This window comes from Aedes albopictus, chromosome 3, assembly GCF_035046485.1.
Source record: "Aedes albopictus strain Foshan chromosome 3, AalbF5, whole genome shotgun sequence".
NCBI classification, from domain to species: Eukaryota; Metazoa; Arthropoda; class Insecta; order Diptera; family Culicidae; genus Aedes; species Aedes albopictus.
This window is the reverse complement of record NC_085138.1, coordinates 307715247-307740683: the sequence shown is the minus strand read 5'-3', so window position 1 is coordinate 307740683 and position 25437 is coordinate 307715247. Positions and strand designations below refer to the sequence as shown.

Genomic DNA, 25437 nt, shown 5'->3' with positions numbered 1-25437 from the left:
TGTAAACTTCTGTGATATCCCACGCTCCAATGATGTGCATCATATACCACAGAATTTTACACTCTTTTTTCGATCTGTGTTTCTCTAAGCTTTTAAGTTGAAATTATCGTTTTCAGCGCAGAACGCAAACCAAAACGTACCCATAACCTTCAAAATGGCTGCGTTTTTTATTTGCCCCTCCCGCAGGTCAGGAGAAAACCAAATGATTCAGCAAATGTGGTAGCACCGAATGCTCGTTCGAGGGGAATAAGATTGATTGAATCAGGCGGATGAGTGCCAACCGAGGAAAGATCGTCTATTGATCGATCGACACAGATGTTGGTGTTTTGTTTTGATACAGTAGTGTTACGACGACTGGCCCAAAATTTAACCATCTTTCGGCGATATTTTGCTTGCCATGGCCAAAACTGGTAGCCACAAATAGCCCTCTTCTTCGCAGAAGTTATTTATCATCCTTGAGTCATTAACGATCGCGGCTTTTTGGGGCTTTGAAGCGATCGTTTGATTCGAATCTCCTGAGCTTCTGGATGTGTGCTGTTTGAATCAAGTGCAGAAAAAAAAAATCTAAATGGGTAAACTTGATAAAAGTAACTTTTTCTCGAGACATTTACTAACGCAAAAGTGTTGTATACCTATGAGCCAGTGTTTTCAGAGTTTACGGAAAGATAATAATGCCAGGCTGCACTACCAGCTAAGCATACAACTTTTTACTGGTGTCTAAGTTGAATCAAATCACGTTTTACATTGCCAATCTATTAAAACATTGTATTACTGTATAATATATTTTCATCTACCTTCTTTCGAAATTCTGAAAGAAAGTTAAAAGAAAGACTCATTAAACAGCCAAAATCAGAAGCCTTATATAAGTCCTCAAAGTAACAAGTAAACATTTTCCAAAAAATCACCCTTCCAATTCCATCCCGGTGCCCGGAGGTTCATCGAAAATTTGCCAAAGTCACTCCGTTTGATCGTTTGTTGATGAAGTTTATTAAACAGCTTCCAAAGCATCAACCCCAGCCGGGCGGAGTGAAAAAACCGGGAGCCAAAACCACTTTTTCACACTCTATTCAAAACGATCCCCGAAATAAAAAAGAAAAAGAACGGCCTTACAAATCCAGCAAACAAAGGCCCTCTTGGAACCGTGGAGATGTGGCGGCCATCATCATCATCACCATCATCAGCAATAACAGCGGCACAATTGCCGGGTAAAGCCGGGTAGCGCAAAAAAAACTAAACCCAAATAAAATCGTGAATAATCATAAAACTGAAACACATCTTCACCTCGGCTGCGGCAGCGGCACCACACTGAATCGACTGGTGTGATCGAAGGACTGACGCGGCAGTTCCTCATGATCGCCACACCACCGGCTGATGATGGTAGCAGCGACTGCATCACACACCGGAGACCAAGGGTAAGTGTGCGTAAATCTGGTTTAAAAATAAATTTTCATCAATGATTGAAGTCGGCGTTGAAATTTGGGAATGGAAACCAGTTTTTGATTGGCAAGAAAAATGGTAAGATGTTCAATGCGGCCGTAAAATACACTGAAGCAGCTTTTCCATAGAAAAGACTAAGATTGTGCCATATCTCTAGTTGTATATTTTCGAGCTTTGTTTTAGAAGAATTTAAGCTTTTTTGAGGCGATCCGGTCCGATCAGGTCCGTACTTATGATCCTCCTGCAAACCCCTAAAAGCGCCTCAGACCCTCTGGAAACCTCTGAAACTTCCGCGAACCTCACGAAACGCAACTTGCATCCCCAGGAACACCCTTGAAAACCCCTGAGGACTCCCAGAGCCCCGTGAAGCTTGCTGGAACCTGAAACGTCCTTGAGACCTCCTAAAACTCCCCTGAGACTCCGTGGAACGCCACTTGGACCCCCTCGAACTCCACTGAGTCACTTTGAAGTGCCCTGAGACCCCCTGAAACCCTCATGAAATCTCTTATGACCGAAACGTCTCTGAGATCTCTTAAAATCCCCTGAGTCATTCTGGCACTCCCTGAGGCCCCCTGAAATACCCCAGAGGCCCTTTGAGAGCCTCCCCGGAACCCCCTGAAACTCCAGAGACTCCTCGAAATGCCCCTGTGAGCTCCTGGTACCCTCTAAAACGTCCCTGAAACCCTCCGGGACGTCTCTAAGACCACATGAAACAGCTCGCAGTCCTGAAGCACCGCTGAGAACATCTGGAGTGTGTGGGAGCCCTTTGGGTCCCCCGGAAACGCCTTGAAAACTCCCATTGCTCTCCCAATGGCCGCCGTTGCCATAGTTATGGTCATTTTTACATTTTCGTGTGCACAATATTGGCCCTGAACTTCTTTTTTTATGCAGGGCATCAAAAAAGATTTATAAATTAAAGGTTGCAGGTAGCCTAACAGAAAAAAAACATGATGTTGTTTTCCAAAGATTTTCAGTGAATTTGGCCAACCCTGCTTCAACAAACCATCAATTAGATCATTCCGATCCTGTATGGCAGGGCTGTCATAAAGTATCGTTGCGCTAAAGGTGGGTTCAGAAACATCATCATCATTTTCACGAAACTTGTTTCATTAACATTGAAATAAAACGATTTTTCAAAACTTTATTTCTTAACGCAATTAGAAACATTTTCAAACATTCATGGTTGGTATGAATACTATATACAATTGATGTTCGAAATCGCAGAATTACCTCATAATGGTAGCCCACCGACGAATTTCATACACAAAACAAAGTGCTCCTTTTTTATAAATACATACGATTTATTTAAAGCAGTCCTTGACGTGTGTGACGACTCAAAAAGGCCCAAATCCAAAACTGAAACAAAAAATAAATTTAAAAACATGATTACTAAGAAGTAAGAACGGTTCCGGGTATCTCGCCGGAAGTGGCCACACATAAAAGTGAACTAAACCCATGCATGCGACATATCAAACCGCAGCTATTTCAATAACGTGATGAACAGTTAGCTGGAAAACATTCTCAGACCATATCTGAAACGGTAGTGTTCCGGAACCGGTTCCAAATGTCCCACCGGAGGAGGCCAAGCATAAAAGTTAACCAAACCCATGCATGTGACACAGGCCCGTGCACAGAAGTGTCGCCAAGGGAGGGGTTTTTGCCAATTTCGGCAAAAGGCGGAGGGGCGCCTAGTGTATGGAGCGTCGGTAATGGGGAGGGTTTAACACCCAAAACCCCCCCCCTTGTGCACGGGCTTGATGTGACATATCAAATAGTGTCATTTTATATCCTGATGAACTGTAAGCAGGAAAGAATTCTCAGACCATATCGGAACCGGTTCCAGATGTCCCGCTGGAGGTGGCCAAGTATAAAAGTTAATCAAACCCATGCATGCGACATATCAAATAGTAGCTTTTTTGATATCATGAAGAACAGTAAGCAGGAAAACATTCTCAGACCATATCTGAACCGGTTCCGGGTGTCCCGCTGGAAGTGGCCAAATATAAAATTGAACTAAAACCATGCAGGCGACATATCAAACCGCAGCTTTTTCGATAACCTGATGAACAGTAAGCAGGAAAATATCTCAGTACACAGTTAGAACAAATCACCGACTTCGGTAATGTTTCGCCGAAATCTCAACCGTTAAGTTTGTTTTACAGGAAAAAATCGGTAAAGGTAGCAACTTTTACCGAAGTTCGTTTGAGTTTGACAGATAAACGATAACATTTTATCGAAATTTGGTAGTTTTTTACAGAATTTTGTTAAAAATCCATTACCGAACGCTCAGCGGTTGAGATTTCGGTAAAAATTACCGAACATGATTAGCTGCCCGACCAGAAGCACCTAACAAGATAATAACAAAATTATAACAACCGTTGTTAGAAATAACAGAATTTGATATAATTTTGCTGTAAGGATTCTTATATATGAATGACCATAACAAAATTGTAACAAAATTTGTTATTATTTTAGAAACAAAACTATAACAAATCTTGTATTATTTATTCAAACAGGTACATAACAAAATTTGTTACATTATGCATATTAAAATATTTGCCTATAACATTATTATTATTATTAGCTTTATTAGGGAGATTTTCAGCCCGAGGCTTGTTCATCTCCATCTATAACATGATTTCGTAACAGATTTTTTATAATATTTGCTATGATTTTTGCAACAAAATAATTTCAAAATTTGTTAAATTTTTGTATCGACGCGAAAAAGTTGGATCATTTTTGTAATATTACAGCCAAAAGATTAAAAACAAAACGTATAACATGGGTAGCATTCATTCATAACGCAACGCAACGCTAAAATCGTCATGTTTTAACTCCCAGCTTCTCTTCCGGTACACTTTAGAGTATGAAAGTCCGAAAGTTTTTGTATTGACCGTATCGCTCGATTGTACTTCACCCTCTCCTCTGAGCGATACGTAATTTGTGGACGGCGTCACATTTCTTATGAAAAAAGTAACAGAACTTGTTATCATTTAGTTTTAATCTACCAAATTCACATACAAGTAGTGTTTTGAAGCTATCGTTATGCGATATCATTATAGCTAGAAGCTGTAGTAAAAAAAAACTCTTGGGATATCAACATGGCTATTTATCAAAATAAACTGTAAGCTGGATATATAGCTGCAAATGAAATGATTCACAGGTATCTGTTTTCTAATTTTTTGGGATTTTTTTTATTGCACTCTTATCTAAATCCGGAATAGTTGCTGGATGATATGCTAATCGTATAAGAATCCAAACAACAAAACCGTTGCTTTTATACAGTCAGTTTATTTTGCAATGTAGCAGCTTTTGTAGCGTTTTCTAGTAGAAATTGGAGGGCCGGTGGAGAAAAAGGCTAACAGGGAAGAAAAATCTTCGCTAATGAACTTCGCGTAACTTCGAAACTAAGGAAAAGCAGCGTAGAGAAGGTCGTGTAGAAGTGAATCCACTATATAGCAAATCTGCGCGAAATCGGTAAACGACCAAACTTTAATACCTCTGTTTCAGGCGAAACGTAGCTAACGTATTCAGCAATAACAGTATAAGTGATTTTACGTGAGAAAAGATCGTTTGGTTTCGAGAGTAACTATTGAGAAAATAAATGTTTTTGACATGAATGTTCTTGAAAAACTGTTATACGGAAACCATTCGTATTAGAGAAAAAGTGTCTGAACAAATATGATAAGGAAACAAATGGACTTTGTAAAAAAATAAACACAGAAAAAACTTGTTTGCCTTATAAAAAACATATTTTAGCACAACAGCATGCTGCAGCAAACATTATTAAAAAAAAAGCTTTTCTAATAGCAGTTTTGATGAGTTTTTTGAAAAATCTCTTTCGGTTAACTCTAAGTAAGAACAAAGAAATATAGCTTTGGAAGAACTGGATTCTCAGTTTGATAATCAGCTATACGTTTCATGGGTTTAAACAAGCGTAAGTTTTTCTGCGTGCGCAAGTTTAAGGTAATGCGGCCGACAAAACCCTTATGACGAAAAAAACAAACCTGCTGATGATACCCAAAGTCACCCTGTCTAAAACGATGGATGCATGTGCTGCAATTTAATGCGCATCCTGAAGGGTTAAGTACGTCACGCTAAAATTGGAAATTTTCAACCCTCCCTGTCTCCTCTAAACGTGACGATATACTTAATGGACGACCACTTATGTGATGGATTTCATTTCATTGCTTAAAACAAAATAAAATTTTGAATATAACTAAATTATATCTAAAGTTGTTACCATATCTGCCTATGATATTATTGTGATCGATTAAAACAAGATCTCTATCGACAAATCAAATCTATTATGTGTCAACGAGCTCAATGTGACGTCATACTACCCCTCTCGTGTACGTCTAACAAACACGGATTTGAATGACGGAGCTGGCAATACGTAGAACCAGTAAAGCTTTTATCACCGCTCTCCTCAAGAGCCGTGCTGGCCTCATTGACAGAGGCGCCAGATTTCTACCGATGGTAGGTGTCTTGGTTCAAATCCCGTTCGGACCGAAAAATTTTATAACGTTCTGGAAACTATTTTTTATGTTACTTACTTTTTTCTAAAAATAGAATAACAGCCTTAAAAATATTTACACAAAAAAAGAGTATAAAAATTAGTGTTTACCCTAATTGGTGTCAAAAGAATTATAACACAATTTGTAATAATTTTGTTATATTCTATCATATTTCATGAAACAAGTTTTGTAATATTTTTGTTATGATCATAACACAAGTTATTACATTTTTGTTCTTTTCAGTGGGGATTTTGTTTGAATTTTTGTTATTTTAACTACTAACGGTACATGTTTTATAACAACCCTTGTTATAAAAATTTATTGTAACAAAATAACACAACTTATTATAATTTTGTAATGTCCATCGGTAGTAATCCAGTTCCGGGTGTCCCGCCGGAAATGGCCGAATATAAAAGTTAACTAAACCCATGCATGCGACACATCAAATCGCGCAATTTTAGGGGTTCTTAATTTGACAAAAAAAAATTCCAGTCATATTGGGGACAACCGGTAGTGTTCCGGAACCGATTACAGTTGCCCCATCGGAAGTGGTCAAATGTAAAGGAGAACCAAATCCATAAATTAAATGACTTTTTAGGTAACCTGATGAACAGTAAGCAGGAAAGCATTCACAATTTTTGGACAAGTTCTTCGAGAAATTTAAAGGATAATTCTGTAGAAATCCCTACTCAAAAATCGGAAGGAGATCCTTTGTGAATTTCTGAATGAATTCTGAGATAATTCCTAAAACCATCGTTGAAATTTCCTTAATTCCTGGAGAAATCCCTGGACGAATTCCGGAAGGAATTTATGGAGGATTTCCTGGAGGAATTCTAGGAGAAATCCCTGGAGAATTTTTGGAGAAATCCCTTGGAAATTCCTGGAGGAATTCCTATAAACATTTCTGGAGGTATTCCTAGAATAATTTTTGGAGGCATTCTTGAATGACTAAAATATTAACGCGCACTGAAACGGCAAAAACTAGCAATAGCCCATATCTCATAAAAACTTTGATGAAAATTTCCCTAGTCTTCGATAACAGAGAGATGTTCCTTCTTTTTATCATCTGCACGAAAAACTACTGAAAAATATTCATAGAATTTCCAGTAATTCAACAAAAACCTGGATTTTTATTGCTTCGCCCATACAAAGTGTTAGGCGATTTTGATCTAATTTATTGCTAATTTCTGATTTTTAATTGCGCGATAATATCCCAAGTAACCCGTAAGCATTTAAAATAGCATTCCTTCAGCATTATAGTAGCCTTTACGACAAGGCGTTTAATGCTAATTAGCCGTACATGCGCCTATAGTGCTACCTCACAGCAGGTTTTGGCAAAATAACGGGCTGTCCTAGTGCTATCCCTTCAGGAACGTCGTGACGAAATGTAAAAGAAGCGTAGCGCCTCGTAGAGCAAAAAAAACAAAAATAGATTGACGTCTGCTTCTCGTTCTCTCAGCCTGCTTCCCCGCTTCATCGTCCTTCCATATTCCAGCCGGTGCTAGGTGGTACTTTTTTGCTGATGTAGGTTTGAACTTACGATCCGGAGATTGATTAATCATATCTGCTTCGGATTCTGTTGCTCCTGATCCAAGATGCTAAAGCTGTCCCGGTGGCGTGCGTTGATTTAATCGCTAATATAAAGAATCATTCGATAACAGCTTCAGATTCAACATCCAAAACTTGTTTTCATTGAGATATTTCATTGTGGTAGAGCATTACGATCCCTTCTTTTAAATATCTGTGGAATATGATTTCTTCCCTCTTTCAAACAATCCTATGATCCACCAAAGCATCCACCTATTCGGCACATGTTTTCAGACGAAATGATAAATAATTGGTGATTTTTTGATGGACAAGTTCCCAATCTAATCCAGCTGCAGTAATGTTTTCTTTGGTGCTTTTGGATGAGTAGGGGAAAATGAAGAAACAAATAAGATGCACAAATTTGTAAACAGAAGCATAGGCTCTGTAAGAGAGAGACAAAATGTGTTGCCAAATGCGTAACATATCTCCCAACCTTTTTGCTCCTAGCATTTAAAGAGCAATTGAAAAGCATTCTGTATGCTCCCAAGTGAAACCATTTCAAGCAGTTGAAATGTTAATTACACTAGTTTACAGCATTTTTGAACTCGGTAAGCTGATGATCGTTTTTGGTGTAGAATCATGCCCTGAGCTCGAAAACGCGAAGGAAAAAAATTACAGTAGAGCGGAAATTTTTTCGACTTTCCATACAAGGTTGATGATTTGAAATCGATTTTTGTTCTATTTTTAAGCAAAGACGCTCACTTCACACATCTCATTCTCCGTAATCAATGCTCCGATTGAGCTGAATTTTTTACTGTAACTCACCTACATATGATATGTCAAATAAACGTCGAGAAAGAATTTTCAAATTGTTTTTTTCTTATTGAAAAAAATATATTTCTTCATATTTTTTTGGAAATTTTGCTTAAATTTAAGGAGATCGTCCCCAAAACTCGCCAATATCTTGATTTTGATCAACCTGACGCAAAACCTGCATTCAGATGATCGAAGGGTATTATATTCAGCTTTTAATTTATGGAAAAAGATTTAAAATTGGTTGAACAAAACGCAAGATATTTCAATTTTATTAAATTCCATATTTTAAAAAGTTGTAAAACTCGATATTGAGTTAAAACTCAAAAACTGGTCTACTTTAATTTTTTTGAAGCACGGTTTCGAAATCAGCGCTAAATTATGCTTCAAAAATTTTGGTCGTTGATAGAAGTTCATGACTTTTGTTTTATTTTGTAAACTAGTGTTAACAGCCGAAAGCTTTTGAGCAGCACAGCTTATGCTAACTCAAGGCAGCTATGCATTCGAACTGCTTATGTAGGGCAGCAAGCAGTTTAAATGCGTAATACGGGCTGATACACGGCTTATTCAAATGCTTAGTGGTTACCTGGGTATAGCTGCCATTCTTGAATCATTGGTGTCTTTTTTAGAGAACTTCCTGGTGGAATCCTTGAAAGAATGCCTGAAAGAAGTCCTGGAGGAACTCCTGGAGAAAATTCTGAAGAAACCTCTTGAGTAATTTTTGGAGGAATGTCTGAAGGAATCCCGGAAGGATTTCTTGGAGAAACCTTTGAAGCAATTCCTGGAGGAATATCTGAAGGAAATCCTGGAGGAAATCCTGGAGAAATCCTTAGAGGAATTCTTGGTAGACTACCTGGAGGAATTTCTGAAAGAATACCCCAAAGAAACTCCTCGAGGAATCCCTGGCGGAATTCCTGGAGGAATTCCTGGAGAATTCCCTGAAGAAGTTCCGGGATAAATCCCTGGAGTAATTCTGGGAAGAATCATTGGAGAAATTTCTCAAGAAATAACTTGAGAATCCTCCTGGGGAAATTCCTGGAGAAAGCCTGGGAGGAACCCCTGGAGAAACTTCTGAAGGAACCTCTTAAGGAATACCAGGAGGAAGTTCTGAAGAAATGCCTGGAGGAATTCTTGGAAAAATCTTTGAAGCAATTCCTGTAGGAATATCGGGAACACATCTTGGCGGAATCCCTGTTGAAATTCCTGGAGGAATCTATGGATGAATTCCTGGAGGATCCCCTAGAGTAATTGTGAGAGGAATCCAACGAGAATCCCAGGATAAATTCCTGCACGAACCCATAGAGGAAATCCAGAATAAATTTCTGTTGGAATTCTTGAAGCAATTCCTTATGAAATATTTGAAGGAATCTCTGAGGAAGTCCTGGAGGAATGTCAGGAAGAATTCCTGAAGGAATGCATGGAACAATTCCTGGAAAAAACCCTAGAGGAATATTTAGAGGAGTTCCTGGAGGAATTCTAGGCGAAACTCGAAAATCCGAGAGGAGTTCCTGGATAAATTCCTGGAGGAATACCTAGAGGAATCCTTGGAAGAATCCTAGAGGAATTCCTAGGGAACATGGTGGAGAAATTTCTTGGGAAATTTCTGGAGGAAACCCTGTAGGAATCTTTGGATGAATTCCTGGTGGAACTCCTGGATAAATTCGTGGAGAAATTTATACGGAAATTCCTGGAGGAATTCCTGAAGGAATGTATGGAGAAATATTTGGAGAAATTTCTGGAGGAATTCCTAGAGGAATCCCTAGAGGAGTCCTTCGAGGAATCCAAGGCAAAATCTTTAGAAGAATCCTTAGAGGCATTCCCGAAGGAATTTCTAAAAAAATATTGTAAAAATTTATTAAAGAATACCTGGAGGATTTTTGAAGAAATTCTTGGAGGAATTGCTGAAAATGTTTAGAAAGAATTCCAGGAGGAATTCTCAAATGAATTACTAGAGAAATTCCTGGAGGAACCCCTGGAAAAATTCCTGGATTAATCTTGGAGAAATATCATGATGAATTCATGGAGAAATTCTTGGAAGAATGCCTAGAAAAATTCCTTGAAAAATTTCTAGAGGAATCCCAGGAGGAATTATTGGAGAAATTCTTGCAGGAATCCCTGGAGGAATTCCTGGAGGAATTCCTGGAAAAGTTTGTGGAGGTCAGCCTGGAGGAATTCCTGGAGAAATTTCTATTTTTCTTAAGAAAAAATTTCTGAAGGAATCCCTGGAGCAATCCTAGGAAGAGTTGAAGGAATCCCAGAAGGAATTTCAGAGGGAATTCCAGAGGAATTTTCTGAATAAAAATCTAGGAAGTGTTTAAGAAATCGTAGACAGACATGATGAAGAAATCCTGAAGGAATCCTAAGAAGAGTTCGTAGAAGAACTCCTGGAGGAATCCCGGAAGCAATTCCAAGGGAAACTCCTTAACCTTTCAGCGCGCGCCGTAGTAAAAAGTACTACACTACCAAAAAACCTCGCTCATCGTATGCAGCGCGAGCGCGGTGCAGTTTAAGCTGCTTGATGGCGCGTGTCCTGAAAGGTTAAGGAAGCCCTGAACAGTTTCTGGATAAATGGACTCTTCTGGGCAGTTCCTGGAGAGATGGACTCTTTGAAGATTGTTTGTTCAAAATGTTTAAGGAATTTCTATGTTATTTTTTTATTAATATCCGGTAACATTTTTAGAAAGAATTCCTGGAAGAAATTCCTGCATAAATACGAATAATTACAGAAAAAAATGATTGGAGCAATCTTTAGCATAATTTTTGAAGAAATATATTAAGAATACCTGCAGAAATAGGATTCCTGATGCAATTGCTTTGAGGATTCTTGGAAAAATTCCCAACGAAATCGTCGAAGGAATTTTTGAAACAATCACTGGAGGAAGTTCTTCAGATATCCTAGGACAAATTTCCGGAGGAATGTCTGGTGACATCCCTAGAGGAATGTTTGAAGGAATCTCTTGAAGAATCCATACTGAAATCACTGAAAAAAGCTATGGGAAAATTCCTGGAGAAATTTGTCGATACTTTCTTGTAGAAGAATCCGTAAAAAATTCTGAAGGAATTCTGGGAGGAATTGCTGAAGCATTTTTTGGAACAAGATCTGAAACAATCACTATCGAAACCTCGCAAGACGTTCATGGAGAAATTCACGAGGGAATCCTGGAAAAGTTACTTCAGGAATCGCAGAAGATCCCTAAGAAATACCTGGAGGAATTTCTGAAGGTGTTCCTGGAGGATTATACAGTAGTGGAAACCCGTGGATGTTGAGCAAAGATAAGATTGAAGTGGTGCTCGTAAAGAAAAAGTTTGCGAGTTTTCTTATGGTTTTCGTTTTTCTGGAACCTGATTCAAATTTGTTTGAATTAAAAGAAAAAAATAATGCGGCCAGAAAGAGGAATACACCCCCTCTGTCAACATCTGGCTACGCCCATAATAAAAATCGTTTTTGATTCGAAGGCTGAGAAAACCATTCGCCCTTTTCGTTGACTATATGATAGTTGGAATTTATTGTCTTTATATCAAATGTATGTTTTCAAGAACTTGGTGGCTTGAAGATTCGAAGCAAGTTCAAACCAAGGAAATGGCATCCTTATCCCACCAATTCATTGTTTTCGTAGCCAACATAACAGTCAGTGGCTCAAGCGTAGGGCTCAAGCTGACAACCAGTCTTTCAACACAGCAGCATAATTTAAATGTGGGGTAAGAAAAAACACCATGGTTCAAACTGACAAATCTGTATACAGGTAGTCGTGACTGGAAAATGTTTTCCACAAAATATTCTACAGTTGAGAAAATGTGTAGAGACAAGCCGGAAAAACTATTCCTGAACTCGTGGAAAATTTTCAAATATATATTTTTAAGAAGGTTATTTCATAAGCTTTAATCGCTGAAATTTTTGGAATGCAGTTTTTTTTCGTTTTTGAGTTATGGTCAATTTTGTTGAATAATGTCCAGATGTATCTTTTCTTTGAAAAAATATAATTCAAGAACGAAGCATCATAGAAACAAAGTTTTTTAATGATAATAAAGGCAAATTTTCTTAGGAATAAAAAAAAAAATTAAAGTGGGAAAACTTTTCCACAAAATTTTTCACCATTGAGAAAATTCAAAAAGAAAAGCCGAAACAACTATTACCGAACTCGCGGAAAATTAAAAAAAAAATATTTTTGAGAAGGTAATTTCATAAGCTTTGATCGCTGAAATTTTTGGAATGGACTTTTTTTTTCTTTCTTGAGTTATGGTCAATTTTGTGAAAAATAAACATGTACGCATATATTATATGATCATTTTTTACATAATTGGCCATAACTCAAGAACGAAATCAAGTGCATTCCAAAAATTTCAGCCATAAAGCTTATAAAACTACCTCCTCAAAAATATTTTTTTGAAAATTTCCCGCAAGTTCGGGCAAAATTTTTCTGGCTTTTCTTTATGAATTTCCTCAACGGTTTAAAACTTTTTCCTTTTCCATATTTTTTTTGAATTCCTGAGAAAATCTGCTTGCGTTTTCATTTGAAAACTTTGTCGCTGCGATGCTTCGTTCTTGAGTTATGATTTTTCGAAGAAACGGCTTATATGACACATTTGGACATTTTTCAACGAAATTGGCCATAACTCAAAAACGAAAAAAAAAGTTCCTTCCAAAAATTTCAGCGAATAAAGCTTATGAAATAACCTTCTCAAAAATATGTTGTCTGATATTTTTTACGAGTTCGGGCATTCTTTTTCCGGCTTTTCTTTACAAAATTTCTCAACTGTGAAAAATTTTGTGGAAAATATTTTTAGTTCATGTTTTTTTTTTTGGATTTCAGAGAAAATTGGCTTTCATTTTCTAAAAAAAAAACTTTGTTTCTATGATGCTTCGTTCTTGAGTTATGATTTTTCAAGGCAAGTAGTGTCAGGGGAAAACAAATAATTTCCATCTGAGTTTTCCGGGAAAATAGGCGACCCTGAATTTTTATCAATTTTTTTTTGTTCATATATCCATGTGCCCTGCCTGTGGAAAAAGTTTCATGAAAATCTGGGACCCTTCGGCCCAATCCCGTACGGTAATAAAAAAATGCCCATAAGGAACATTTTCGAATTGCACGCCTGTCACTAACCGGCTATTGTTCGTTTTTATGATCAATTTTAAAGAAAATGCATTGATTTCCAATGTCGCTATTTGTTTTTTCATGAACTGCTTATACCTTCGAATTGTTGGAAATATCTTTTGTCCGTGAAAACATCGCTCTTGCCTATAAAAGCAATGAAACTAAGATGAGAAAGAGACCGGGATCCAGCAGCTTCATTCATTGACTAAATGTTTTACCTCGCACTAGGATCCGTGACGGGGTAGAAGTGCTGCCGGCCGGCACAGGCAGGGAGCGGCAGTTACAGTTTTCCACCAGAGAATGAAATCAGCGCAAATGGCCTCCGGCAAGTCTTTCGACGATGATGATGGTTGTTGGCTAGAGCGTCGTCTAAAGTCTCTGTTTGATCGAAAGTGTGCATAATGGCTGGCACACCGCACCGCAGCGCACAGTTTGGTGATTGCGATGACTACGACGACGAACGTTCCGTTCCGATGATGGTGGTGAATGAAACCCAAGGCAACAAGAAACGTTAAGAATAAAGCTCGATGTAATTACGTCAGAATGACTGTCGAGATAGCTGGCAGTAATGAAACGATGACAATTACGTGGGGCTACACCGTCCGCGATGATAGTCTGTTGAACGGGTATTCTTCAACGAAATTAAGCTTTTTCGGAGCATTGCTACCGTATTTAAGTCGCAATAATCGAGCGAAAGTTGCGGAATCATAATTGCGTTCGATCGAGCTATGTGCCACTTCTTCATTTTGCGCTAAGAAAGCTATACCGACATCTTTGATAACGGCATAAGGAATGTAGAATCTTGTTTGACGTACATAAAAAAATCTGCTAGCAATTTCAAATTTCTGTTAGGAGTTCATTTACTTTCAATGCACATCAATGCAGCAGATTGAGAAAAAAATAAAAATTTTCATCAAACTTCAAAACTTGGCAAACAATAATTCGTTTGCTGAATGACTCATTCAGTAGTTTTCCCCAAATTCAAGCCACTTCCATACCCAGAAATCATTGCCACAACTATCTGTTTTCTTTGTACACATCCTTCGCCAGTAGTTAAAGTAATCACCCCTCGGTTGGAGATTTTTCTTCCGTCTGCCTATTATCAATCTTCCCTCTCCTCCCCTCCTCAACCCCACAAAAACTCACCTTAATCAGCTTGTCGCGTATCTCCCAGCTGAAGATCGTCGGATTCATCTTTTTCATCTCCTCGATGCGGGATTCCACTTCCGGTGTGGCCACCTTCGGCTTGGAGCCCCCGATCACACCGGGACGAATCGAACCGGTCTCCTGGTAGCGGTTCAGTATCTTCGAGACGCACCCATGGGAAACGCGCAGCTGGCGGGAGATGACGCACGGCCGAATGCCGGCGGCGGCCATCTCGACGATTTTCAGACGGATGTGGTTCGGCAGCGGGCGCCCGTTGATGAACACGCCGCCGAGCTGGTTGACGCGGCCTTGACCTGGGTAGAAAGGGACGGGGAGACGTGAAAATTCAATTAGTGAGGTGCTGATAAGGTTGATGACTTTTTCGGTGACCGGCGGCTGGGGTGACGTACGTAGGCTTGTTTTTATGGCATTTGTAATTTCCGGTGATAGTGCTAATAATGTGCGGTGAAGAGGTAACTATAAGATGAAGTTATCGTGGCGAACTCGCTTGAGACGAACGGAAGAAGTTTAAGTTGGGTTAAGAAAGCTATTAAATGTCTTATTTTGAATAACTCCACCTTCATCTTTTGATAAGGGATTTTTAAATGAGTGGCAACACTCTATTCGAAAATAAATATAATTTTAATATTTGTTTCAGCTTGTTTCAGATATTCTCCATTTATTTAGAACACCTAGTTCATGTCACAAGTGATGCGAATACAAATGATGGAATTTTAAAGCAATGACGATCAGATTTGATATAACACATTGACATCATTTTTCATGGGCTGCAAAACGGTGAGTCGATAAGGAGAGCATCCAACGTAGCTCTGTTGCTCACTAGTTCCTACGTCATGATCCCATGGGTCAATCGATGACAAAGACTGCCAGCTAAGAGTTGTGTGCTTAGCTGGTAGTGCAGCCTGGGCACTGTTGTCCTTCTGACTTCAGCTAGATTGAGGAGGTACGACCCGAGCGTCTGTTCACCAAGGAGGTGCGGCTCAAACAGCGTCTGTTCTGGCATCTAGCGGCTGAATATGAAACGCTATATCACGTCAGCTATACCTAAGGTGGCAGCGCCACCAACGCGGTGTAGGCATCGCGACCCCGGTAAGGTAGCCTGTCGAAACCTTTCACCACCACGAAAAATGAAGATAATAGAAGAAAATGCGAACGATACTCTCGGAAACCGACCCGGCAACGAAATACTGTGACTATGATTGGAAACTCGGTACCTGGAACTTCAGGACCTTAAATGAACCTGAACGAGTGAACCTTTTGGCTCGCGAATGGCAGAAAGTTGGTATGTGTGTTGCTGCTATTCAGGAAGTGCAGTGGCCCAAATCTGGTGAACGTGAATTCAGGGCGGTGGATCCCGTCGTCAACACATCATTCAAATATAACATCTACCACAGCGGCTGCGATAAGGCAGAACATGGGGTCGGTTTCATAGTGGTCGGGAAACAGATGAAGCAAGTCATGAGGTGGAAGCCGATCAACGAGCGGATCTACGTATTGAGGATTCGTAGCAAATTCTTCAACTACAGCCTGATCAATGTCTATGCGCCGACCAACGACAAAACCGATGACATAAAGGATGCGTTTTACGAATGCCTTGACAAGACCTATGCGGAATGCCCGAACATGATGTTAAGATTGTCATCGGTGACGCCAACGCGTAGGTCTGAAGAGAGGACTTTTTCCGTCCAATCATCGGTACGAAGAGCCTTCACTCCGTCACAAACGACAACGGCCTGTGGAGCGGACCTGGTGTGATGGTTAGAACACTTGACTATCACGCCGAGGACCTGGGATCTCGAATCCCACTCCCGACAAACTCACAAAATGTGGGTTCTTCCTTCGGAAAAGGAAGGCTAAAAATCTCGTTAATACAGATAAAAAAAACCGCCTGAGATTAGTTAACTTTGCTTCTGTCAGGGGGCCACCTACTTTGCACGCAAGAATATCCACAAGCACACCTGGAGACACCCAAATGGCGAAGTTTGCAACCAAATCGACCATATGCTGGTAGATGGCCGACACTTCTCGGACGTCATTGATGTTAGAAAAACATAGACTCAGATCACTACCTCGTAGTTAGTAAGATTCGAGCTCGGTTATCAACCGTGTCGGACTCTAAGAACCGGTGATCAAACATCTATGTGGTGTTTGCGTTTAAACATCCATGTGGAGAGAGCACTTCGAGGAGTTGTTGAATAGTGGGAATGAAAGAGCGACAGACAGAATTCGACTCGACGACGATGGACATGCTAGACGAGGTCAAGACAGCCATTAGAGGACTGAAGAACAATAAGGCTGTTGGGAAGGACGAACTCTCGGTCAAGCTTCTCAAGCACGGTAGTAAGCAGCTGTATCAACTCTTACACCGTGTATATAGCAAGAGGAAGAACTGTCTGCTAGTTTGTTGGATGGTCTCATTTGCCATCTATACAAAAAAAGGGGCGAATTACAGAGGCATAACACTTCTCAATTCAGTGTACAAAATTTTGTCCGGAATTCTGTTTAACAGGCTGAGGCTGATTGGGGAGTCCTTCGTCGGTGAATATCAGACGGGTTTTCGTGAGGGCCGATTAACGACGGATCAAATGTTCACCCTGCGGCTGATTTTCGATAAATTTCGGGAGTACAACTTCCACAACCATCATCTGTTTATTGATTTCAAGGCGGCGTACGATTCAGTGAAGAGAAACGAGATATGGCAGATTATGATCAAACATGGTTTTCCGGCGAAGCTGATTAAACTGATTCGTGCGACGCTTGATGGTTCGAAATCAAGTGTACGGGTTGCGGATAAAATTTCGTCACCATTCGTAGCCTTAGAAGGGCTCTTTCGAACTTACTGTTCAACGTCGCACTGGAAGGAGCGATAAGGAGAGCTGGTGTGCAAACCCGAGCAGGAGAAAATAGCTGAAGAATAACTAACTCAGGTATGGAAAACCGAATAACTACAACCTGAATGAGGTATTAAGTAGCCCTGCATAAGAGGTAAAATAACTCAAATAATAACTGGTGTGTATTTTGTGCATAACGCGTGAATAATGACATCAGGTATGACAATACCTAAATAATAATCGGCGATTTTTCCATACAAATTTAAATAGTGATTTTTCCATAATTGAACAATACCTCAAGCAGTCCTCAACACCAAACCAATAACTCGTTGAGGTATTTCATCAATACCTACAAAATACCAAAATAAGTGATTTTCAATACCTGGATAACCGACCAATACCTTGTCTTGGTATGATACCTGACTTTGCTATGTTCCAGTTATGTGGCAGTTATTCATTTCTGCTCGGGTCGGGTAGTGATTTTTCCATAATTGAATAATACCTCAAGCAGTGCTCAACACCAAACCAATAACTCGCTGAGGTATTTTATCAATACCGTAAACTGGGGTGTAGTTGATCAGTGGGGTGAACTTGATCACTCAATTACCCACCGATATCGACTTTCAAGGAAGTTAGCATTCCATTTTGATGTTACGTCGTTGGATTGCGAAAGGTTAAAATATAATTTTTGCTTCCTCAATAGTCGACATCCGCGAATAATTGAGTGATCAAGTTCACCCCACCGATCAACTACACCCCAGTTTGCGGTACCTACAAAAAAACAAAAATAAGTTATTTTCAATACCTGGGTAACCGACAAATGCCTTGTCTAGGTATGATATCTGATTTGTTTATGCTGCAGTTATGTGTTAGTTATTTGTTCCTGCTCGGGTTTCCATACCTGAGTTTGTTATTCTTCAGCTATTTTCTCCTGCTCGGGAAGCCTTCACTCCGTCACAAAAGACAACGGCCTGAGTTAGTTAACTTTGCTTCTGCCAGGGGGGGCACCTACTTTGCACGCAAGAATATCCACAAGCACACCTGGAGACACCGAAATGGCGAAGTTTACAACCAAATCGACCATGTGCTGGTAGATGGCCGACACTTCTCGGACGTCATTGATGTTAGAACAACATCGACTCAGATCACTACCTCGTAGTTAGTAAGATTCGAGCTCGGTTATCAACCGTGTCGGACTCTAAGAACCGGTGATCGTTGCGTTTCAACATCCAGGTGGAGAGAGCACTTCGAGGAGTTGTTGAACAGTGGGAATGGAAGAGCGACAGACAGAATTCGACTCGACGACGATGGACAAGCTGTGAAACCCCCAACGCTAGATGAGGTCAAGACAGCCATTAGAGTGCTGAAGAACAATAAGGCTGCTGGGAAGGACGAACTCCCGGTCAAGCTTCTCAAGCACGGTAGTGAGCAGCTGTATCAACTCTTACACCGTACTATATTGAATATATGGGAAGAGGCTGCTAGTTGGTTAGATGGTCCCATTAGCCCTGTATACAAAAAAGGGCATCGACTGGAGTGCGCGAATTACAAAGGAATAACACTTCTCAATTCAGTGTACAACATTTTGTCTGGAATTCTGTTTTACAAGCTCAGGCCGATTGAGGAGTCGTTCGTCGACGAATATCTGGCGGGTTTTCGTGAGGGCCGATCAACGACGGATCAGATGTTCACCCTGCGGCGGATTTTCAATACCCATCATCTGTTTATTGATTTCAAGGCGGCGTACGATTCAGTGAAGAGAAACGAGATATGGCAGATTATGATCAAGCATGGTTTTCCGGCGAAGCTGATTAGACTGATTCGTGCGACGCTTGACGGTTCGTAATCAAGTGTACGGGTTGCGGATGAATTTTTGTCATCGTTCGTAACCTTAGACGGGCTGTAGCAGGGCGATGCTCTTTTGAACTTACTGTTCAACATAGCGCTGGAAGTTGCAATAAGGAGAGCTGGTGTACAAAGGAGCGGAACCATTATCACGAGGTCGCATATGTTCTTGGCTTCCCGGATTATATCGACATCATCGGGGTCGACCGTCGGGCCGTGGAAGAGGCGTTCATAACTTTTAAAAGGGAGACTGCGAGGATTGGACTAACGATTAACACCACAAAGACCAAGTACACGATTGCTGGTGGTCAACGTCGGTACGTCCGTGGTAGTGGTGCTAGGTGGTGAAAAGTTTGATGTTGTGGACGAATTTGTCTATCTTGGTACTCCAGTGACGTGCGATAATGATGTTACCCGCGAGGTGAAAAGACGGATTGCAGCTGCGAATCGGGCCTTTTTCGGTCTGAAGTCCCGTAGGCTGCAAAGACGACGACAAAATTCGCGTTGTACAAGACTTTTATTCGGCAAAAGGTTATTGCAACCATAACAAATTTCAAATGCTCCATAGAAAATCAAAAAGCGCTCCATAAAGAATGAACATATGTTCCATGAAAATGTGCAATGTTACCCATAAATAATTGAAAACGTTCCATACTTCATAAATAATGTACCGGTAAAACATAAAATTTTCTCATTAAAAGTGATATTTTGCACCAATAAATAATACTGAAATGCTCCATAATAAAAAAAAAAACAAATGCTCCATAGAAAAATGCAAACGCTCCATGAAAAATTAAAATTGTACCCATAGAAAATTGAATATTGCTCCATAGAAAAATTAAATTGCACCATAAAAAATTGAAACTGCACCAAAGAAAATAGTCAAATGCTCCATAAGTATTATCAAACAGCACCACATAAAATACAATTTGCTCCATAAAAAAAAATTAAAATTCTCCATAACTTCAAACATTTGCACCACAAAAGCAATGGGTAATTCTCGCTGAGACCGGCCCACTATTTACACCTTGTCTTCAAAAATGTTTAAGGTGCCGATTTTCTGAAAGCCTTCGCTAAAAAAGTAAGAAAAATGCATTTGGTTACTCAAATTGATGGACCCCCCGTTAGTTGGAGCAACAACAATTTTTGCAGACCCCTCGATTTTGGTCAAATGGTGGCTCATTTAAACCGTTATAACTCGAAAGTTTCTCAGAAAACCACCTCAAAACGAATTGTTGTTGAAAAGAGGAAAGATAGAGCTACTACTCACAATAATAAAAAGTTGGGCCGGCCATATTGATTTTGGCCGCCATCTTGGATTTTTATACCAAAACATTTATTTCACCATGAGGGCAACCACCGATTTTCAAAATTTTTGCATCATTTGAAAGCTGAGACATTTATACATAACATATAAAAAAAATTAGAGATGTCTTTTTCTTCTTTCAAAAGTTATCTGCCGTTTTGTAAATCCTGCCACTGGGCCCGGTGCCAGCCATTTTCATAAATGCAGCGTTATTTCGCAATTTTCACGAACACGAATTTAAATTCTGAGTTCACTAATGGAAAGCTGAAGGTTTAAGCTTTTCAAAACACTATAAAAGTTAAACAGTCAAAAACGGAAACGAACCTCCGATTTGGCTAAATTTTGCGGCACGCGCCTTTGTGTATACATGCAGGCGTAAACTCGGATGCTGTTGCATGTCGTTGCCGGTGCGCATGGAAATGTATGGAGAAAACGTGGCTTAATTTACAAAACTGCACATAACTTTTGATAGGAAAAAAAGACATCTCTAATTTTTTGATATGTTATGTATAAATGCCTCAGCTTTCAATTGATACAAAAATTTTGAAAATCGGTGGTTGCCCTCATGGTGAAAAAAATGTTTTGGTATAAAAATCCAAGATGGCGGCCAAAATCAATATGGCCGACCCAACTTTTTATTATTTTAAATTTATTTATTTATTTATTTATTTATTATAAAGTGTACATTCATCGGACTAATTGTCCTAGTGAATATTTCTAAAACTATATGTAACATGAGGGCAAAAAAGGACTAACGTGTGTGTAAGGCCATTATCTTGTTCTTAAAACTAGTCGTCGAAGCGTTAAAATTAAAGAATTGCTGAACACGACAGAACTCGGTAATCATAGCTGGAATAGGAGCATTAATACCGTAGTTTGTTCTATGAAGCCCGACACGCAAAAGTGTTTGATTGCGTAAAATTCTCAAAGGAATGTGGAAAGGTAGTTGAGAAAGTAGAGAAGGAGAGTCGATTTCGCCTTTTAAAAGCTTCGCAACGAATACAGCCTTATTCACCCGTCTTCGGTGTTCAAGTGTGTCCATGTTCAGCAGTCGGCAGCGATCCTGATATGGCGGTAGATTTTCGGGATCCCTCCATGCTAAGTTTGCAAGCGCAAAGCGAAGAAATCGTTTCTGAACTCGTTCGATTCTTTCGATCCATGTGGTCTGGTATGGTGCCCACACAACATCCGCTGATTCTAGCATCGAACGTACGAGAGAGCAGTATAATGCTTTTAAGCAATACGGGTCGGTGAACTCACGCGAAATCTTGGTTATAAAGCCGAGTTGACGGTTGGCCTTATCGATAACGGAGCTAGTATGTTCGTTAAACGTAAGGCTGCTGTCCAATATAACGCCCAAATCTTTAACGACGGATACTCTTTCAAGTGATGTTCCATTGATGTTGTAGTCAAAAATGATAGGCGTCGATTTTCTGTTGAATGAAATCACACAACACTTTAAGATGCTCAAGGTCATATGATTCCGTGAACACCAGTCTGAAAAATCATTGATTGCGGATTGTAACAGTATGCAATCTTCCTCATCCCGAACGATGAAATAGATTTTGAGGTCGTCTGCGTATAATAATCTGCAACCCTTAGGAAGGATGCTGGTGACATCGTTAAAAAACAGAGAGAACAACAAAGGTCCAAGGTTGCTCCCTTGGGGAACGCCAGACTTGCATTCGAACTCGCGAGAATAATTTGCTCCTATTTTGACTCGTAATTTCCGACCCGTGAGATAGCTTCTCAACCAGTTAACCAAACGATCAGATGCTCCAATTTTCTTGATTTTTTTCCACTAGAATGTTGTGACTGATACGGTCGAAGGCCGCGGTCAGGTCAGTATAGATGGTATCCACCTGCAAACCTTTTTCGATGCTCGAGAGACATGTCGTGGTGAAGTCAACTAAGTTAGTAGTCACTGATCTTCCGGGAAAGAAACCATGTTGATCGGCTGAGATATAATTCTTCGTATGAAAGAACAGGAAGTCGTTCACGATGATCTCGAAGAGTTTTGATCCGGCACTGAGAGATGTTATCCCACGGTAATTTGCAATGTCACGTTTTGATCCTTTTTTGAACACTGGGAACATTACAGAGTTCTTCCAGACCTCAGGAAATTTTTGTTGACTCAGTGAAAGGTTGAATACAGTGTGTAGTGGAGCAAGGAGCGATTTTATACACTTTTTGTAAACAACAGCAGGAATGCCGTCAGGACCAGGTTTGAACGAGGTTTTCAGCTTACTTGCAGCGCGTAGGATCATGGAGTCAGAAACTTCAAAAATGTCGACGTCAACAGAATCGGCAGCAATATCGGAGACAGAACTTCTCACGTCAGTATCAGAACAGGCATCGTTATTGAATACGCTTGAGAAACGGTCGGCAAATAGCGAACATTTATCTGAAGAAGAAGCACAGTGCTTGTCGCCAAAAAACATGTTTACAGGCAGTCCGTTGTCCTTTCGCTTGCTGTTAACAAATGACCAGAAGGATTTCGGGTTACGACGAAGATTACTCTGCATGCGACGAACATAATTACGGTAGCAGGACGAGTTCATCGTAATATACGCTCTACTGGACCGTTGGAACTCAATTTTAAAAGTTGGACAGCTGTTCCTACGCATTTTACGCAGGGACGCATTCTTTTTGCGCTTGAGTGTACGAAGTTCCTGAGTTTCCCAAGGTGGATATCGTGGTTTGCGCTTTTCAGGAACATGCCTCACCAACCAAGCATTTATCACACCGATAAGATGACAGACAGATGAATCCACGTCCGAACAATTATTCAAGAGCGACCAATCCGTAAGATGGAGATATTCATTCAGTGCATCGAAGTTTGTCTTTTTGAAGTCAAGTTGTCGATCATTGTCATCGGTGTTTATTTCTACGTCGAATCCAGGAATCAAAAGCTCCAGAGGCGGGTGATGAGATTCAGCCGCAATAAGCAAATCTTTGGCTTCAGTTACGGAGTGGTCAGTGGAATTGCAAAATACCAAATCAAGAGTACGGCCATTATGATTACGAGTAGCATTCAGTTGGTGAAGATTGTGGAAGGCAGCACCGTCGATTATCGAGTAGCATGTGTTATTGAGAACGGAGTTTTGATAGTCCATAGTTACGCTACCATCCGTATCATTCGACCATTGGATCCCAGGGAGGTTATAGTCGCCAAAAATCAAGATTGTATCTTCAGGTGAACTAGAAGTGTCGATTGCACGAATAGATTTCAGGTGCGATTCAATGACTTGCTGATCGTTCGTCTTATCCGGAGGAAGATAAAACGATGAAATATACAGAGCCTTACTATTGACATCAACTTTTACCCACACTTGTTCCAGACAACTGTCACAAACATGCATCTGTACAGAAGAGAAAGTTTTCTTCACCGCAACAAGTACTCCACCACCAGAGCGCTTGGTACTGTTGTTTCTATTGCGATCGCATCTATACACATCGTACAGAGGTCCAAAAAGTTGAACACAGTAGATGCGATTGTCCAACCACGTTTCGGAGAGAACAATAACGTCGTAATCACAGCCAGTGACAGCAAGAAGAAAATTGTCAACCTTCGTGCGGAGACCGTTCACATTCTGGTAGTAGATTCGTAGGGCAGCGGTGGATGCAGAATCCGGGTTGGTGCTTGATTGTTGCTCGATTGATGAAGGTTGTCCAGGTACAGATCCGGTCGAATTGTAACAAGCCGATTGTTGGTTGTAGCTGGAATTTGACTTGTGGTGAACAAGCAACGAATGTTCAGAAATCGAAATGTACTTGCCTGAGAAGGCATCTTGGAAGCCCCTTTCCGTATTTCCGACGACAGAGACCTCAGGACGACTTGTATGACGAGAAAGAACACGTGGTGTGACTGGGTCGGAGAGGTCAGGGGCTTCCAAAGTGCTTTCTAATGTGCGTCCTGAGGTGCCCGTGTTGATATCCATTTCAGATGGGATGTTGGCAGGGCTGCAACCTTCCAGTAGAGCAGTCGACAAAGATGGTTCAGCAGAGGCGTTGTGAGTGGCTCGGTTTCCCGATGGACGATTGCTGTGAGAATTTGATACATGACCAAGCGACGAATGTTCGTGAAACGAAGTGTACTTGCCTGAGAAGGCATTTTGGAAGCCCTCTTCCATACCCCCGACGGCAGAGGTGCCAGGACGACTTTTTAGGCAGCAAACATCACGACGTGGAATTGTAGTGTCGGGGAGGTCAAGGGCTTCCAAAGTGCTTATTTCTGTGCGTCCTGGATAATCCGTGGTCGATGAGAACGAAACTACGATGGAGTCGGTCGAAGGGCAGGAGGACCATTTTTTGGAGTATGGTCGAAAGCACGAACAGTGACACCATCTGGCCAGTACCAAGGGTCTCCGATGACATCCGACAGAGTTTTATCGACCGAAACTTTGAATGATATGAACGACAAATCCTCCAAGGCCTTTCCACGGGGAACGAGTTTAACGACTTTTATGGCAGAGGGATCGGCATTCGTTATTTCCTGAATATACAGCTTAACATCTTCTTCTTTTTGGTCCGGAGTAAACGGCGTGACGTAGAATTCCATTACATCGGTAGAAGCCTGACCAATCTTAGCAACACTCAAAGGACCCGATGTAGGCCTAGGGATATTGCTGGGGTGCACGTTCACGGATTCGCGATTACGATTCAAATCATTGTTTGAGGCACTGGGGCTTGGACTAATCGGTTTTTGAACTGGTATGCCAGGTGTAGATGCTCGATTATGATTGGCAGTATCTTTTGAAGTAGACGGTGGTCGTTGGCTAGGTATAATCTGAACTCGTTTATTAGCACCGATGATAAACTTTTCCGTTGGTTGGCTCATAGTAGCATTTATGTCATCAAGAACTTCGAAAAATGAAGTTTCATTGCATGATCTAGAACGA

The 25437-nt window shown here is 40.5% G+C and overlaps 1 protein-coding gene across 3 annotated transcripts in view; it reads right to left on the bottom strand.

Annotated features, from left to right (window-relative positions):
• Nucleotides 1-25437, bottom strand: part of LOC109406561 (protein gooseberry-neuro) — a 198804-nt gene that overhangs the window by 149271 nt on the left and 24096 nt on the right. For all 3 annotated transcript variants that reach the window (XM_029857015.2, XM_029857016.2, XM_029857017.2), the window contains exon 3: nucleotides 14534-14847. In XM_029857015.2, the coding sequence (XP_029712875.1) occupies nucleotides 14534-14847 (314 nt within the window). The remainder of the gene's footprint in view (nucleotides 1-14533; nucleotides 14848-25437) is intronic.